This window comes from Cucurbita pepo, chromosome 16 (assembly GCF_057944985.1).
Source record: "Cucurbita pepo subsp. pepo isolate OVF chromosome 16, ASM5794498v1, whole genome shotgun sequence".
Lineage (NCBI taxonomy): Eukaryota > Viridiplantae > Streptophyta > Magnoliopsida > Cucurbitales > Cucurbitaceae > Cucurbita > Cucurbita pepo.
The window spans coordinates 8759661-8778895 of NC_141813.1; the positions used below are offsets into that span (position 1 = coordinate 8759661).

The 19235-nt window shown below is 40.4% G+C and overlaps 1 protein-coding gene across 4 annotated transcripts; it reads right to left on the minus strand.

Moving 5' to 3' along the window:
- Positions 1-4637: 4637 nt before the first annotated feature.
- On the minus strand, positions 4638-17575 carry LOC111777667 (U-box domain-containing protein 4). Of its 4 annotated transcripts, none has more exons than XM_023657369.2 (7): positions 17284-17573; positions 16140-16249; positions 11133-12413; positions 7576-7856; positions 7353-7469; positions 5141-7177; positions 4638-5023 (listed from the first exon to the last, which is right to left on the minus strand). In XM_023657369.2, exons 3-7 carry the CDS (start codon positions 11329-11331, stop codon positions 4964-4966), a joined length of 2694 nt encoding a protein of 897 aa, XP_023513137.2. In that variant the 5' UTR covers positions 11332-12413; positions 16140-16249; positions 17284-17573; the 3' UTR covers positions 4638-4963. The 4 variants fall into 4 exon arrangements, with proteins under 4 accessions (XP_023513137.2, XP_023513136.2, XP_023513140.2 ...); XM_023657368.2 differs by having other exon boundaries at positions 16129-16249; XM_023657372.2 differs by lacking the exon at positions 11133-12413 and having other exon boundaries at positions 17284-17575.
- Positions 17576-19235: the final 1660 nt, after the last annotated feature.

Below are 19235 nucleotides of genomic sequence, written 5' to 3' on the forward strand. Positions count from 1 at the left end.
AATTTCCCTACACGATCCACACGTGCGAGTATGGACCCACCAGTTGGTTTGCACACCTCTTGTGCCCCTTTCTGGTCGGGCGAGCATTCTCTGGTAGCTGTTGATGTCGGACACCTGTTAGGAGTAGTGATCGTCATGGCAGCATTATGATAAACATAATGAACGTTCCCCTACCTAGTAGCGTACGCGTCCGTACTATCGTGATGGAATAAGGGTATTTCACGATGCATGAGCACACAATAATGCATGAGTTCTCAATATTCTTTCGTTTTAATTATCATTAATACAACCTCGCTAGGGTTTTGTACATATCATATCATTTTTTATATCATTTCTCATAGAATTTTTCATATCATTAATCATAATTCTCATGCGTATGCCGAAGTTGTATTTCAGCTAGTTCGTCGATTTTCGTGTCAATCATAGTGTATCATTCATGTCATATATTAATCATATCATAAAGTTTTCATGTCACAATAATTCTTTATCGTACACATATCATATCATATATCATAACAACCACATAATATCCAAGCATGTCGTCAACATATCATAACATAACATATCATAAAGCATATCAATTCATCAAATTTAGCATAACAATCATATCGCATAACATTTACATATCATTTCTCATAACAGTTTACATATACGATTTATGACACATGCGAAGCCATGGACATGTGTCATCATACAACACACGATTCTAACCAACGACGGTAAGGCCACTTACTTGGTTGGCCTTAGCCGGCGTTCTCCCTCATTCAAATACGTTAGCTCTCGTTCCTCGAAAATGCTCCAAATTATCGCTAGTTGTCGTTTCCTATTGGAATATCCGTTTTGTTAGTAACTTAATAATTCCTAACTCAATTGAACTTAAATGGAGAGTTTTACCTTATTTAGTCAAATAAGGAAAAATTTAGCTTCGAAACAAACGGAATGGTGGGAATCGGCTTGTTTTTCTTTACCGAGTCGAGAAGAGCCAAAATTGAGTCACAGAGCCGAGCAGCCTAAACCGACTGAGTCGAAGGGGTGTCATGCTGCAAGTGTGCCACATGACACAATTAGAGACCGATGCGTGTGCATGCAGTTTTGGGTCGAGGCGCAGGTTACAGGTCATGGGCTACTGTAGATGTGAGGTTGGGCTGGTTGTGTGAATTGGGCCGAAATGTGGGTCCTAGGTCGAGGCGTGCGCGTACGCAGGTAGCAATTGCAAGGCTGATCTAGGTTCTAGGCTGCAATGGATTGAGCCTTGATATTTGGTTTCACTCGGGCTGCAGGTTAGGTTGCGGGTTGTGTCTAACCCGGATTCGGATCCATCGTATCTTGTCTTCTTCGCCGGATTCTACGCGATTTTTTGGTTGTTTTTCTCTCTCCTTTCAAATGGTGCTCTATCGTTCATTTGGTTGGGATATAGGATCTGACGAAGATATATATGGCATGGCAGATATTTAGTAGAGATATAGATATTCTGTAAAAATTTGGTAGAAATATATTTCGTAGAGATATACAGGGTGCGATAAAAATTTGGTAGAGATATATTGGTAGATTATAAACCTATATTTAGGAATAAACTTAAATGGATAGGTTTTCTAAAATCTAAAATTGGTATCAAAGCGAATTTCTATTTCAATAAATTGGTATCAGAGCCGATGGCGAACATGATGGGACAAATGCTGCTACCACGATTGACGAAGACGAACTACGAGAATTGGAGCATCCAAATGAAAGCTCTTCTCGGTTCTCAAGATGCATGGGAGGTGGTCGAAGAAGGTTTCGAAGAACCGAAGGATACCACAGGTTATACGGCGGCGCAAAACAAGGCGCTAAAAGGATTACGATCAAAGGATAAGACAGCATTATACATGCTGTTCCGGGCTGTTGACGAGTTGGACTTTGAGAAGATTGCAAGGGCAACTACTTCAAAAGAAGCGTGGGACACTTTAGAAAAATTGTTCAAAGGAACCAACCGAGTCAAGCAAGTGCGTCTCCAAACTCTGCGTGACGAGTTGGAGAGCATGAAGATGAAGGAGTCAGAAAATATATCTGACTACATTACGCACGTACAGACCGTGGCAAATCAACTAAATCGAAACGGAGAAATGTTACCCGAGACGCGGATTGTGGAGAAGATCTTGAGGTCGTTAACAGACAACTTCGAGAATGTTGTATGTATCATAGAAGAGTCAAAGGACCTAGCGACGTTCACGGTCGATGAGCTCACCGGTTCTCTCGAGGCACACGAGCAACGTAAGAAAAAGGAGGAGACACTCGATCAAGCGCTTCAGACTAAGGCATCAATAAAGGATGAAAAGGTACTCTACTTTCAAAATACTCAAAGTAGAGGTCGTGGAAGTCGCGGGAATGGTCGAGGTGGTCAAGGCAATAGTTATGAAGAAAATTATAAGGAGAAGAGACTATCGAGCCAAGCAAATTGGCGTGGAAGAGGACGCAATCAAGGACGCGGTCAAAGATATAATTCCAATGTCCAGTGTTACAAATGTCAAAAATATGGCCACTATGCAAATAATTATAACTCCAACAAATGTTACAATTGTGGGAAAATGGGTCACTAAGCAAGAGATTGTCGAGCCGAGGAAAAGATGGAAGAAACGATCAACCTAGCCTTGGATGACGCAACAAACGGAGACATTCTCTTGATGGTCCAAAATGAAGAGCTAAAAACAAAAGAACATGGCAGTGCGAAAGATGATGGCGATAGTCGTGAGGTAGTGAAAACTGTTGGAAATGAGGTGATGCACAACGGATGTGGCGAAATCCTGATAGCGGAGACGAGAAAATCGAAGAAAGATGAACAACCGAATAACACAGAGCCCGAGCTCGAAGAGAGAGAGCTCCAATGGTCGGAAAGGCAATTCGAGGAAGAAAGAAGAAAGAGGGTGAAAATGGAAGAAGAAAAGAAAGAATTAGAAATAAAGATTGAAAGGTTAGAGAAGAAAATTGCTGAGCTGAGTGAGAGTTCCTCCTATCTCAAACAGGAGAAGGAAGAGAATAGGCAGGAAATCTCTGAACTTGTGAAGAAAGTTGAAGAATGTGTGAAGAAAGAGAATGACTTGTTAATAGAGATTGATGCTCTAGTGGACGAGCTAGCGAGGGAGGAGAAAGATATAGAGATGCTGATTCAACAGAGAGACTCACTCGACATGAACCTGAATCAAGTCCAACAGGAGGCAGTGAATTTACGACACATGATTGAGACACTCACTCGTGATAAAGCCAAAATGGAGGAAGCAAAAATGGAAGTTGAAAATGTCGTTGTGGGAGTGACATGTACCTAAATCAAGTCCAACAGGAGGCAGCGAATTTACGACACACAATTGAGACACTCACTCGTGATAAAGTCGAAATGGAGGAAGCAAAAATGGAAGTTGAAAATGTCGTTGTGGACTTGCGATGGGAATTGAGTAAACTGAATGGAGCTATGACGTCTGAATCGAGCGTGGCTGAGAATGGGAGAAATGAGGAGTTGGTATCTCAAATGGGCTGTTCTCGAGAAGCTCCAAATGAAGTCTCATCAGAAAAGGACAAGCTTAGTTTGTCGCTCGAGGACAAGGGGAGGAAATTGAAGAAACCACGCCTAAGCTCGAGAAAACGAAAGCGGCGCAAGTGAAATCATTGAATAGAGCATTTAAGTTTGTGGGGGAGTTTTGTTGGGAATAAACTTAAAAAAGATAGTTTTTAATTTTGTTAATTTTAGTAAGGTTTTTGAGATTGAGTAAGAAAAAAAATGAAAAAAAAAAAAAAAAAAAAAAAAAAAAAAAAATGAAGAAGGAAAAGGCCAAAGGAAGAGGGTGGGTTATGGGACAGCCAATTTTAGATTTTTGAAAACCTATTAATTAATTCGTTTTCCAATTTAGCAAGAGTTACCTAGTTAAAAAGTACAGTGTAATAGAAAAGGGCCCTCTCGACATCTCCTTCATAGCTTCATGAGTGTTATTTTAACAAGTTAGTTTCAGAGCGAGCGTTTATTTCTATAAATTAGTGACAAGAATCACACAAACATGGAAGATTGTCAAGTTATTAGGAGTCTGGATTGTGTCAGTCTAATTCAACTTATAAACCTTTACGAGAGAAAAGGTATGACAACAATAGTCAAACTTGGTTAGTGAACACTAAATTATATTTTTGCTTAAGAAATATTGTTGGATTTATTCAATTACATTAAAATATTTAAATTATCTATAAAAATATAAACCGAGAAAACTCTTGGCAAGGAACTTGATCCCTAAGAATTTTTATGAAAAATCTTCGCTTCGATCTCGTTTAAAAATAGATGAAGGATTTCATGAAGACAAGAATGGAAAACGGTGACAAGGACGGGGACAAAGGAGCCTCACCTCGTGCACATCTTTATGCATCGAAGCTAAAAATATTCTAAAAAATAGACTATTTCGAATAAGTTCAGACCATCACACTCCATACATATTATATGATATGTGCATGTAATAAGAGATTACCTTTGCACGTAACACTCCTACCCAAAACCTCTAAGCAGATGTTTTCTTTTAAATAACAAATCGAGCTTTCACCCAGAAGAATAAACACAAGGACATACCAAAAACAAGTCCATGGAAGAAGCCCACAGCTGCCTGAAACGTGCAAGACGATGTTAGAACTGCATCGCAACACATCGAACACGATATTGGCATTACACATCATGTAGATCCTTGTTCGTCGCGAGGGATCGACATGAAATATTCTCACTTCAGTGTTACAAAAATAATAATTAATTCATGAACTAGAACATCATATTTTACAGAACCTAATCCAATCTTAAGTAATTTTTAACTTTTGGGAAACATACAGTGCAAAAAAATGAAGCAACCAGAAATACCTTCACATGCATGTATTATTTGTTTGATTAGATGAACATGAATATCTTCATACATCTCTTCTCTTTCACAAACCTCATATGGCGTTTAAGATCGTCGTATAAAAATATTTACCCTCTTCCCGAATTCCCATGTCTCTGGCTTCTGAAATGGCTAAGAAGCGCTTGAGCCTGCGATTACCCGAATAATTAGTTAATGTACCCTCTAAGACGACTCTAACAAGTCCTTAAATTTTAACCGTAAGATATTGAAGAGAAGCTTAAGCAATAAGGGCAGATTTGATGTACCTTTTCTTTGGCTCTAGCAGTGCCAGATTGAGACAATGCCACTAATGGTGGCACGGCTCCTTCTTGGAGCACCATACTGCAATGCCTACTACTTGTTGTGCAAAGCTGCAATAATGCTGCTGCTGCATTTTCCTTTCCTCTCCCAGAACCCAACTCGACGACCTCGACAAGAACAGGAATTCCACCTTCCTGACCAATTGCAGACCGACCCTCGGGAATCGTGGTGAGATTTGCCAACACAGCAACAGCCTTGTCAACCATTCCTGCAGCTGGGTCCATCAGCTCCACAAGATGCCTCACAGCTCCAGCTTGTACGATTCTAGCCTTGTTCTCGTGGAATATCGACAAATTAAACAAAGCTGTAGCTGCATCCTTCTTTCCCCTGGGAGTTCCATTACCCAGTAATTCAACTAGAGGTCCTATTGCTCCAGACCTTCCAATTTTGACCTTGTTCTCCTCAATCACTGAGAGGCTAAAAAGAGTTGCTGCTGAGTTCTCCTTTGCTTCTGGGCTCCCAGTTTTAAGAACATGAATCAATGGTTCAATTGCATTAGCCTGGGCAATGACATTTTTGTTATTATCATTGATCGATAAGTTTAGAAGAGCTGTCACAGCATTCTCCTGTAGCTTCGAGTCTGCAGACAGGAGCAAATCAACCAAATATTCGATGGCCCCGGATTGAGCGATCACTATTCGATTATCCATGTTATGTCTGGCCAGTAGCCGCAGTTCAGCCGTAGCTCCTCTTAAAGTTTCAAGTGAACTGCTCTTTAATTCCTCTACCACTTTCTGAACTTGTGCTTCAATAGCAGAAAGATCAGGCCTCGTCTCATTAGCAGATGGTGCAATCATCTTAGAAGCAAACCTCTCTGATGGTCGGAGCCACATTGTATTACCTCGAGATCTTGGGTCAGCTAGTCTCGGTGGATGCTCCCGATCTGGTTCTCTGTGGTTGGTAGTCGAGGTAGCAGCCAAGGGCTCTGATTTACTCTCCCCAGCAGCATCACTGACAGATTCATTGGGTTCCCCTGAAGTTCCTTGAGAGAGATTAGTATTCGAGACTGCACTAGAGGTGGAGGCGGTCCTGTTATGACTATGAGACGGTTCATCCTCACCACTGGTATCTGGAACATTGGCTTTAGATGGTGACGTAGATGGTTTAGCGACCAAATCGTAACCATTTTCTTCCAATTTGGCCATTTGATCTTCCGAGCTTGATAGCAACAGTCTACTAACATCAATCTCACGTTCATCACCAGCATCATTTGATAAGGAATCCTCAGAGAAAGAGTGGGAGAGCAAAGAAGAACTTCCATCTCGATAGCTTACCCCATGCGAGTTCATGTTCTTTCCTGAACCTGCAGACCTGGTTGACTGCGGGGACATCGGTTGGTAACCAGGGGAATGAGGAAAAATGGGCTCTCGATGGGTATCAGACTCAAAGTTCCCAGCGAGAACAGGCGAAAGCTGGTTTAAGTTCACCGACCTCGAGGGATCAGACAATTTTACATTGTTTGTCTCACACCAGTTTGCAATCAGAGCCTTAACAGTGTAATTTGGTATAAGATTCGTGTGAACCAACGTCTGTCTAGTCTTCGGGCAAACATTGAGCCCCAGATCGATCCAATTTTTAATAAATACCCTCTCGTACGTCTGCCCCGATGCTACAATAACTGGATCTGTCATCAGTTCGAGAGAAAGAGGACAGCAGAAATCAGCAGGTATTGATACAGGACTAGAATTTTGGGATTGATTTATCATAATAAACCGTTCATGCATATGGGTTACAAGAGCAATCATTTGATCAATGCCCTCAGCTTCTTCAGTATTTTCAGCTTGTTCTGCACTCTCTTTCAACTTTTCAAGTGCTACAGCCTCAATTAAGATCTCCTGATTTGATCTCAAGCTCAGAAAATCCGCAAGTTTCACCAAAACATCTGAGCTGGGTGCAATGCCCTCTACTTCATTCCCTATGGCATCTTTAATAACGGAAGATATTTCTTCCTTTCCAAAATGCTTAATTTTTTGGACGCAGTGCTGCAATAATTAGTGATGCAGATAAAACATTAGCCCAACAGAAAGAGGAAAAGTAGATGCTGCCCACAGGCTTTCACCTTCATAACGTTTATACTCCATAGTAAAAACCGAGCGAAAAAGACGATGAGTGAATAAGCTCGAAAAAGTCGAAACGTAAATCTTAAATCAGTATTACCTCAAGAGATGATGAACTCAATTCCTCCGGAAGATTTTCATTTGAAGACTGAAAAAGCTGGAATATATCTAAGCAAGATTTCCCAATCTTTGATATCAATGCTTCACTTTGCAATACCTTTGATCATACCCAAAGAAAGGGAAGTAAGGAGGGAGACAGAGAGACAGATATAAGGATAAGGTATTCATAAAAAATGATAATAATAAGGAAAAGTGTAACTTACAAAGTATACTTTACTCGACAACGGTTGCCAATTTTCGAAGAGCGCCCTTAGTTCATCAATTGAATGATCGAGTTCTTCAAACGCCTTAGTAAGCTCTTCATCGGAAGCTATATCTGAATCAACAACTGCATCTAGTATTGGTCTCAATAGTTTGAAGATCCCTTCTATTTTGTGGAAGTACTTCAGAGTAGGTTGTAAATTTATGAAGTCAGTAGATGAAAGTTGAAGAAATGATGAAATATGTCTGAGGAGTACTTTGAGTAATGATACCCCCATTGCACCTGCATCAATATGTGGAACAAAAACGTATTAAAAGTCGAAAATACTCTCGAAACACTTGGTTTCTTGTTATCTCGTAGTTCTGATATCGTTTATCTTTCAATGCATTTGGGTTCTATCATCACGTAACTCGAAAGTGGCTTTGTTCATCTTAAGAATGCCAGAGACCCAGAAAAAGTCATCCTATGCAACTAATATCAATATCAAATCAGAACAACGTACTGATATCAAATCAAAACAGGCTAACTAAGAAGACAAGTAACTAGGAATGTATAAACGTGCTACAAGCCAAAGACCATCAACTGATTTTCCTAGTCCCTCCTTCCCTCTTTGTGCGATTTTAACCGAAGCTCCATCGTGCGATTTCAACCAAACAATTAAACAAGATAGTCGCTCTCTTAACGTAATTAGCCATAAAGTAGATCAGTCAAGCATCCTCTAGCAATAATAATTGCCAAAGCCACAAAGCCTTACTCCTATTCCTCACATTGCCAATACTCAACCAACCATAAGTAACAGGCCAGCGACTACATCTCTAGCCAAGTGACTTGCCACATCTAAACTTTTCCTTTCGCAAAACCCTTTATCTTCTTTTCTATCTTCCTATTTCCTCACAATAATCTTAGTAATGGGAGGCATAGAAAGAAAGTGGGAAGATCAGAAAGAATAGCTTAAGCTAGAGAGCCTTTCTTTCCAATTTGGCTCCCTTTTTTCCTTTTCTTGTTGCAGGCTCCTTTTCTTTTGTTGGTCCTTCTTTTCTGACCCTTTTGTGGCTTTTCGATATTCCTTCATTCTTCTCATGGAAAAAAGAGATCGAGAAGGGTTTACCACCAAAACCATTCAACTCTTCTTTAAGAATAACATCCAGCACAAGCTTGGAAATGAAGAAAGATCAGATTTCAGGAAGATACTTCCGACTAAGCCGCGGGGGAGTCACGCTGCAGGTGTGCCACGTGATACAATCAGAGGCCGAAGCGTGTGCAGGCGGCTTCGGGCCGAGGTGCGGTAAGCGGATCGTGCGCAGGTATGCAGGTCAAGGTGCTAGGCTGCTGCAAGTTGGGCTAAAGCAATGGGCTGAAGCAATGGGTTGGTTTTGGGCTGCAAGCGCTGGAATTGGGCTGAAGCAATGGATTGAGCCTCAGGTACTCGGCAATCGATCGGGCTGCAGGCGTGCAGTTGGACTGCTGCAGACATGGGTCAACGTGTTTGGGCCGAAGGCGTGTTTGGTTATTGGACTGGGCTGCTGGTCATTGGGTTGTGGGTTGTGGCTGTCCATTGGGCCTGCTGCTAGCTGACTCAGTATCTTATTTCGTCTGGGATCCTCTTATTGTGAATCTATAATCCTTTATCTGAGCGTGGGTTGAACTATGAGTCGGGCCATCTGTGCTATAATCCTCTCAGTCACTACAACTATGTCAGCTCTCTTGAGATCCTCTTGTACTTGTGGTTTCCTTGTGATAAGGGTCGACGAGTACGTCGTTTTACGACTTAGGGCATCTGCGGCCATATTTGCCTTTCCAGGGTGGTACTGGATATCTATATCGTAGTCCTTCACTAATTTCAACCACCTTCGTTATCTCATTTTCAGTTCTTTTTGGGTGAAGAAGTATTTTAGGCTTTTATAGTCGGTGTAGATTTGGGTCTTTTCTCCATACAAGTAGTGTTGTTGCCAAATCTTTAATGCGAATACTACTACAGCCAATTCTAATTCGTGCGTAGGATAGTTTTTCTCGTATTCTTTCAATTGGCGTGACACATACGCAACAACCTTACCGTGTTGCATCAATACACACCCTAATCCCTTTTTGGATGCATCGTTGTAGATTACATATCCCTCTGAACTTTCTGGGACCGTGAGCACTGAAGCTGACACTAGTCTTTGTTTTAGGTCTAGAAACTGACCTCACATGCGTCATTCCATACAAAAGGTACGCCCTTTCTTGTCAACTGTGTAAAAGGCGAGGCTATTTGAACGAAGTCTTAAACAAATCTTCGATAGTAGCCTGCTAACCCCAGGAAAATTCGTACCTCTGTAACCGTTGTTAGGCGTTCCCATTTAGTGACGACTTCTATCTTAGTAGGGTCCACTGAAATCTCATCCTTAGATACTACGTGTCCTAAGAATGAGACTTGTCGTAGCCAAAATTCACATTTGGAGAACTTGGCGTACAACTTGTTCTCCCTTAAGATAGTTAGGCTTTTCGGAAGTGTTCCTGGTGTTCTTGATCCATTTTCGAGTATATCAGGATGTCATCTATGAACACAATAACAAACGCATCTAGACACTCCTTAAATACCCAATTAATTAATTCCATGAACATAGCTAGGGCGTTGGTGAGGCCAAATGACATCACTACAAACTCGTAGTGGCCATATCTTGTTCGAAAGGTTGTTTTCGGTACATCTCCTTCCATAATCTTAATCTAGTGATAGCCTAATCGAAGGTCTATCTTAGAAAATATCGTCGTCTCTCGGAATTGGTTGAATAAGTCCTCGATGCGAGGGAGTGGGTATTTGTTCTTTATTGTTCTCTTGTTTAGCTCGCATAGTCAATACATAAGCACATCGAGCTGTCTTTTTTTTTCACAAACAACATCGGCGCACCCCAAGAGGATATGCTAGGTCGGATGAAACTCTTGCCTAGTAGGTCTTATAGTTGTATTTTTAGTTTTTTTAATTCCGTTGGAGCCAATCTAGTTCCTGGTTCGAGTTCTATCCCAAAGTCTACAACTCGTGAAAGAGGAAATCCTGGTAAATCCTTGGGGAAGATATTCGAGAATTCGTTTACTATGGGTATCGTATACATCGCTTTCTCCTTTCCTTTTATGTCTACTGCACAGGCTAGTATAGCTCACCCTCCTTGTTGTACCAAGCGTTTGGTTTTCATCATCAACACTATCTTTGGGGTAGTTCCCGTGCAGGTTCCTTTATGCTTAATATTGTGTTTGGTTGGTGGCAAAAATACGACTTCCTTCTTGTGGCAATCTATATTCGCATAGTTCTCAACTAACCAGTCAATTCCTAATATAACATGAAAATCCGTCATACTCACTACTTTCAGGTCTACGCTTATGGTTCGTCCATCTACTATTATTTGTCCATCATTTATCCTATTCTCAGTAACTAAATCTAACCCTGTTGGGTACTAACAAATAACACATGCAATAAGGGTTTTACTGTGAACCCTGTTTGACTAACAAAAGGCATGGATATAAAGGAATGCGTAGAACCAGAATCAAATAACGTTAATGCATAATGTTCCAATATAGATAGCGTACCTGTCACCACGGTGTTAGATGTTCCAGCGTCTCTACTAGTAGATGCATTTGCCTTTGCCTGCGAGCAGGTTTGCACAGTTCGCTCGCCACTGTCTGGACCTCTAGGTGATTCTACTGGATTCTTGGTACCCTTCCCAGTACCGTATTTGGCTGTGTGACCTTCATAACCACATCTGAAACATATCATCGAACTTGCCATACATTTACCCCAATGCTCCTTCTCGCATTCGCGACATTAAGGCTTCTCACGTCTTTGACCCCTCTCTCTATCTCTGGGTGTCTATCTACATGTTGGGCAAGATGTCTATCATCATATCGAGTCCTTCACGCCGGTGGTCGATAGTCTGTCTATCTGTCTAGGTTCATACAGGCGTTACCTTCCAACAGTGACTACTGGTTCTCGACGCCTTTCTTCTTGAGGCTTTTCCAAGACTTTGGCTATTCTTAGTGCCTCCTCATACGTCTTTGGGTTTATGACTTCTACACTATGCAGCGGATCTTCGAGTCTAGGCCCAAAACAAATTTCTCGGTCATCTTTTCTTCAGTGTACACTAATGACGGCACGAAACCCTTTTAGCCTCATAAATTCCCTGTCATATTGGTCCACTGAGTGTTCACCCTGAGTCAGAAGGGTGAGCTCCTATTGTATCTTAAGTCGAGCCACCTTGGGATAATATTGCTTTAGGAAGGCCTCCTTAAACCAATCCCACGTCATGATTCCCCCTCTTGGGTTAATACTATTCTTATTGTCCATCCACCATAATTCCGCGTCTTTTTGCAGCATAAATGACGCACAGAGTACCTTATAGTTGTCTGGACATTCCATGGACAGAAAAAATGGTTTCTATGGATAAAATCCACATTTGGGCTTCTGTTGGATCTCTCGTAAAACTGGTGAATGGGCGCGGATCAAACTCCTTGAAGTCCTCTAGCAAGTCTACTCCACTAGTAGATCGTGAGTTGTTAGCTTGTTGAATGACCATCATGGCATGCATCATGGCCTGAAATGACTCTCATATCAAATTAGTAGTGAGATCTATTCCAACCGCTGGTGCTGCTGGAGGTGGTGAAGCTTGTGGTGGTACAGCTTGAGGAGCGCAGTAGTAGGATCTATTCCAATCGCTGGAGGTGGGTGCAGCTTGAGGCGGCGTAGTTGCGACCGTCCAAGTTACTGACCTTTCTCAAGACAGGCTCTCTTCAGCCTCACATCTTCCTCTACCTCTAATAGGGGGTCGTCCCCTTCCTCGTCTTCCTCTTCTACGTCCTCTGGGCGACATGGTTCTAGAAACCAAGATAATTCTATTTAAGTTTATTGTTTACTAACAATACAATATCATATTCTACATCAAAATTCATACAGTATAGCAAGCATATAATAGCGACATTAAATCAAACATCATGCCATAACATATAATATAATTAAAGTTCGTCAATTTACATGGTACATAAAATTTGATACTTAGATCCAATCACAATAAATGCTACATAACATTTCTTATCTTATGCATGGCGTACCAGTACAGGGCATCGACGATTGGACCATGGAACATGTCAAGCCTACATCGTAGGCTAGTCTACAAGATCTATAACTTAGAGCTATGATCCCAACATTATATTCTATTCTCTGAAATCGATGCTCCATTGCATCGAGTCATCTTTCTTCTTGACACTAAACGTTGACGCATCCAAAGGAAGTACGCTAGGACAAATAAAGCCTTTGCCCAATAAGTCTTGTAATTGCGTCTTAAGTTCCTTTAATCTTGCTAGTGCCCCACGATAAGCCTTTCGAAATGGGTTAAATTCCCGATTCAGGGATGGGGTATTCTTGATAGGTCTTTTCTAGTATCAGAGTTAGACACCGAGCGATGTGCCAGCGAGGAGGTTGAGCCCCGAAGCTGTGGACACGAGGCGGTGTGCCAGCAAGGATGTTGGGCCCTGAAGGGTGGTGGATTGTGAGATCCCACATTGGTCAGGAAGGAGAACAAAACATTCTTTATAAGAGTGTGGAAACCTCTCCCTAGCATACGCGTTTTAAAAACTTTGAGAGGAAGCCCGAAAGGGAAAGCTAAAAAAGGACAATATCGGCTAGTGGTGAGCTTGGACCGTTACAAATAACTGTAACGACCCTAGATGTCCATTAATCTAAAGTCACTACTGCCATCATCATCTATAGTCATACGCAGAATTAAACATTTAAAACTTCATCTTAAAACACTGACATGGACTTACGTGTTCGAAAACATTTTTAAAATGACACAACGAAATACTAATTGAAACAAATAAGTGTTAAAATTAAAAACACCCTATTCTAACCTAAGTCTAAGAAAACAAGGAAGCGTAGACAGTTCGTCCTCTACAACTAGGCCGACTGTCAACTAGGCTGGACTGGTACTGGGTTGCAGATGGCTCTGCTGAGTTGCGTGAGGAAGTTGGGTTGTAGGTCGTGGGATCACGGGTTGCCCAAGTTCGACCCGACCTAACATGTTGTCTTCTTCGCCCGAATTCACACGTTTTCCAGATCTCCTCTCTCTTCTAGCGGCTGTATTCCGACGTTCTTCTCCTCGATATCTAACGGATAAAACACGTACCGATCTGCCTTCCATCTTCACGATGTCATAGGACCATTTAATTGCCTAAAACATAGATCCATTGATTATAGTTTCCATGGGTTTGAACTTTGCCGATGACGAGACAAAAACCCAACGTTTTGCTTCCTACGTACCCAAAGTTGTCACTGCCTTGTCCCTACTTATGCGTGTACTCTGAAGGATCATCATGTCTTGTCGACGTCGTGCTCGTCGGAAAACAAAAAACCAACTCTTCGTCCGAAAACAAAGCACAAGGCCTTTTTTCTTCTTTTTGATAAAAGGCTAACTTGCATTGAGAAAAATAAAAGAATACAAGACATGCAAAAAAAAAACAAAGTCCACAAAAGGGAGCAGCCCTCAAGAAAGGGACTCCCATCAAGAAAAATAAGACCCAGATCAAGACTAGGAGAGATGATCCCAAGGACGAGAAGAAATTGAATCCATACACTCGATCCAGCTTGACTAAGAATCTCGAAAGGGCTTTTGAAAATCTACTGCTCATCTTCCTTCACATACCCCCAAACAAAGTGCACACCCCAGCTTGTCATAAAAAAACCTCCCTTCTCTCAAAACGACAAACGGAAGAGGAACTCCTCGATCATAACACCATAAACTCTATGTCAAGCAAGCTGAATGTTGTCCACGCCAAAGAAGTGATTCCAAACAAACAATGCATAGTCACAACTCCAAAATAAATGATCCACATCTACCTTCGAACTACGACAAAGGATACAACAGAAAGGCCCAACTAAAAATGGTACCTTCCTCGAGGGCATATCAAGAGTATTAATTCTCATAGAGATAACTTGTCAGACAAAGAACTCCCCTAAACAAAGCTCATGGGTTTGGAGTTCCAGACTAACTTGTCTGGAATGTTCTTCTTTCTTTTTGTTTTTGTTAACTTTATACTTGTTGGGATAAGTTGAGGACAGCTCACACCGTGGGCAAATGATGGTAAAGAGAACCTAAAATTACTCAAAGATATGTTTTCAAAGTAGTAACAACACCTACATACGCAACACGGTAAAAGTATAGAAACTGTACCGAAGTATAAAAAAAAATTTAAATATTTATCTGCGCCTACTTCCTAAACACAGTAAAACCACGACGCGCCACTAAATCCACATCCATATCCAATGTCCACATTATATATATGTGCTTCTTATTGAAAATACATATGAAAGACCATAGTCAGAAACTAACGAACACATCGCGACAAGATCAAATAATAATTAACTAATACTTTTTGCCCCATAAATATCCAAGCAACCACAATCGTACCCAGCAAATAGTACCATAGGCGTGAATTGTTCTCAAGGGGTGCCATTGTATCATAAGGAGTGCTAGCACTATTACAATGTTTTTTATAAAAATAATCAAACCTAGGAGAACTCAATTTCATGTGACCAAGTCGTGACTCAAAGATATCGGGCACATGTACAATCATGGACGACAAAGGATGTATTGGATCCATCAAGGACATTAAGACTTTGACTTCCAAGTGCCTCTGCCTCAAACGAATAGATATCACACAGAGATCTTACCAAGTCATCAAAATTAAGGCATCCTGGTTTATAGCATTTATTTTTTGGTAACTGGTTCTGATCTATAAGATCAGAAGAGAAAAAACTTCAATTTCCAAAACTAGGGTAAGATAAGATGAGTAAGAAATTAACCAATAATAACAAGACGAAACTGCACGATAATGGCACACTGCCACGATCAGTAAGAAAGGCACTTGTGGTAATGAGGATGCAGAAGAAATTCCGTACATTAAACCACTTGTTGAGAAATTGAGCCTCATATCTTAACTTAACCAGGTTGGACAAGAATCTTCAGGTAAGGTAGCGAGTCGGAAATACTAAAAGTTTATACTATCTATTTGTCCACTAGGAGTGTTTGTAATTCTAAGCTCCAACTATTCTCAATGCTTGCATTGGCTAGATTATATTTGAAAGGTCTATGATGGGCAAGTTGTTCATAAGGATGGAAAGAACACAAGCATTTTGTTGTTAGCTTCTTCCACAAGTCCCGACCGCTAACATTCCAAGAATAATCATACAATATCTTATGACCCGCCAGCTAGGTGAGGTGGCTTTTGTCAAAGTCGATGGAGGATACTAGGTTGTTCAACTCCCTCAAGCCACGAGTTGGCTCTTCTTCTTGGATGGGATAGGCAACACAATAACCAAAAATTTTCATTAGAACCTTAGTCGCTAAAGTTTAAACACTTGTTGAAAATTACATAAACGGCTTCCTTAAAGAGAAGTTAAAAACTATCATCAGCATTATACCCTATGGCTATTTATATGAAGAAAAAGAGAAGTTATTAGATCACTAATTCAACACATTCAAAGCGTAATAAATAACTATCCTCCAAACACGGGATAACTAAGGGACGAGAGTACCTTGTTCTTACAATGGAATTACAACTTCAATCAGTAGACCAAACTTTCTTGCATAACTGATCCCGGAAAAGCAATATAAATCTCTGTTACAGAGAAGATTCATAATCCATGAACACTGATCCTGCCACACATAAACATATAGAACAAATACAATAAGAAACTTGAAATCAACACAAAACCACTACAGACTAAAGCAAGGAGGTGAAAGTAGAGTCCATCCAAGTCATTAAAAAGCCATAACGCCAATAAGCTTGCCGCATATCTCAAATTAACAATAAAATAGATGGTTTTAGAAGTATACATAAGTGTGTGCAAGAAACCGGGTTCAAACAGAAGTATGTCATGCTAATGTGCCTTGGATAATCCACATCCCAGGGTCAGACGCTTATGAGCACATTGAACTATCCATGTGATTGAGAGCCCTCACAACTCAGGCACAATGAGCTAATAGCCCGTCGTGCGGGCCTTCCACTGGGGCCACTATGCCAAAAGCAAGAGAAAGCCCATCCCTCTCTTTCCTTTTTTCGCCCCTATGTCGCCACACAGGGGGACATAAAAAAGGGGAGCCAATCAAACTGTTGCTTAATTTTTGGATCTTTAAAAAGTTGGCTAAACCCTATGCTCCTACCCATTTAGTAAGCATAATCTAGAGTAGAGAAACAAACCAGCTAGAAGATAAAAATTGGTATCCCCAAGTTAACAACATTTTTTCTCCCCTTTCACTCATACTTGAACGGTTTCCCAAGAACATGGCCTTATTCTAGAGAAAAGAAATTGCACGAGGAACAAAATAAAGCTCTAATCCTGGTGCCTACTTGGGCCAAAGGCAATCACTCTCTAAATCCCTTCATGAAGAAACCATATCGTTTCAGAGGTGAAAATGGCTTAAGACAATTAATTGATGCAAATAACACATGAACTCCAACCCACTAAATGTAGTTGCAGCAGGAGATCCTAGAAATGCTGATTCGAAATTGGAACTTGAAACAAATACCCAAATAAAAGCAGCCCCAAAACACGAAAACGGATGATCATCACAGGTCACTCCAAATACAGAATTCGAGAGAAAGAACAAAGGTTCAACAAAGCCATAACAATGAAATCGAAGAGAATACAAACAAAACCCAGAAAAAGAAAACGAGTATTGAAACTTACGGATCAAACCCAGAAACAATCGGCAGAAGTGGCACCAGAAATGCAGCAAACAAACGTAGAACAGAGATGAGAAGATGTTGGTTCAGGGGGCCTCTCTCGCGAAACCCACCACCCAGATTTCGCCTATTCCACATCCGTTTCCGTTCCATTCACCACGGACTTTTTCATCTTCCAATTATTTTATTCATTTTAGTCGAGATGGATTAAACTTCTTCCTTTATTCTTTTCAGCCCTTTTAGTGGCCTAATTGGAATGTGGGGTCGATTTTATTCTCCTTGTTTACCATGTTCTTCATTCTTCTTCTACATGTGCAAGCCAATCTTCACTCGGCGTTTGTGACAAAATGGGGAATAATTCAAAAGAAATGGCATCAACTCATTCTTCGACTTCGGATTAAGTGGAGTTAAACGCTTTATTAGGTTTGTTAACTTCAGTCAAGTTTTTTCCTTTTACTTCACAGGTTTTGCTGATCCGAGTTTTTTCTTTTTAGTTTGACCATAAATGGAGTGGTCTTAAGACCTGACTTGAATACGTCTTAGTTTTTATATTTTGTTTGAAATCATATCAGAATACATGGACTAAATTATTACACGAAGTTTATGGACTATCTTCGAAGGGTTAAAAAGCGTTTTTTTTTTTAACTTGGATAGAATCGAACATATTTTAATAAGAAATGTTAGCTATGTTTCTGGTGGTAGAAGTAATTCTTTGTGTCATCGTCCTGGGTAGCATATGAGTTATTGTCTTTAATTATTAGACAACAATCATGACATTGTTAACTAAGGACTAAAAATATTCTATCACAAGATTAATGGTAGCATGTATTTTCGATACCAAACAAATAAAATGAAACATTTAAATCATCACATATCCTTTTAAGGTTTTTTTCTCTCTCTCTCTCTCGTAACATTTATCTTAAATAATCTTAGTTACTCTCAAATTAATTAATCAACCTATTAAGTTTTTTATTATTCAATCAAGGTCGCAATAAATTTGAGCTCTCTTTTCTCCTTTTTCTCATTTATTTTAAGCATAACAAGATTAAGAAAGAAATGGAGTATTCATGGTGGCATTTCAATGATGAAAATGAGATAAGTTCAAGGATGACAAAATTGGAGCCAAACATTAAGGTCAGCTAACAAATTTGCCATTCATTTTCATCTCTTGATCAAGAGAACAGAAACACCTTGATTAGGTGAGTGGTAAAAAAAATGTTATAAAAACAAATAAATAAAGTTAGATTGGTGATGAAAGACAAAAAGGGACGTGTCAGCGCCACTGTAAGAAAAACCAACTGTGAGAAGAAATGAGCTAAAACGCTGAAACCAGGCATGAGGAGCTTGCTTAGCCATAGAGGGTTTTTTTAATAGACAGACATGAGTGGAAAATCGAGGATCAATATACCTAGGAGGTTGTTCCATAGGAACATGTTCAATAAGAATGTCATTGAGGAAGCATTCTGACATCAAGTTGCTAAGGTGGTCATTTATTTGTGACCGCAATAGAAAGCACAACCCGGACAATGGTAGCTTTGACAACCGGACTAAAAGTGTCAGTGTAGCCGAGACCAGAAACATGAGTATAACCTTTGGCAACAAGACGAGCCTTGAAACGCTCGATGGATCCATCAAGCAAATATTTAATGCGAAACACTCATTTAAAGCCCACAACGTTGGTGTTGGCAAGGCAAGGAACCAAAGTCCAAGAGTCATTTGTTGTAAAGCTCGAATTTCTTCGTCTATGGCAGCAACCCAAGCAAGATTCTTAACCACAAATTTGAATTCTTTTGGCTAAGTGGATGCAAGAAGAGTAGAAAGAAGTCCAAATGAGCCCCAAATACCAAAATTTGTTGGATGACAAGTCTTGAAGATACCAGCTTTGGCTCGTGTGATCATAGGATGAGAGCCTAAAGAAGAAGAGGAATCAGCAGTAGGTTCAATAGAGGTCGAATC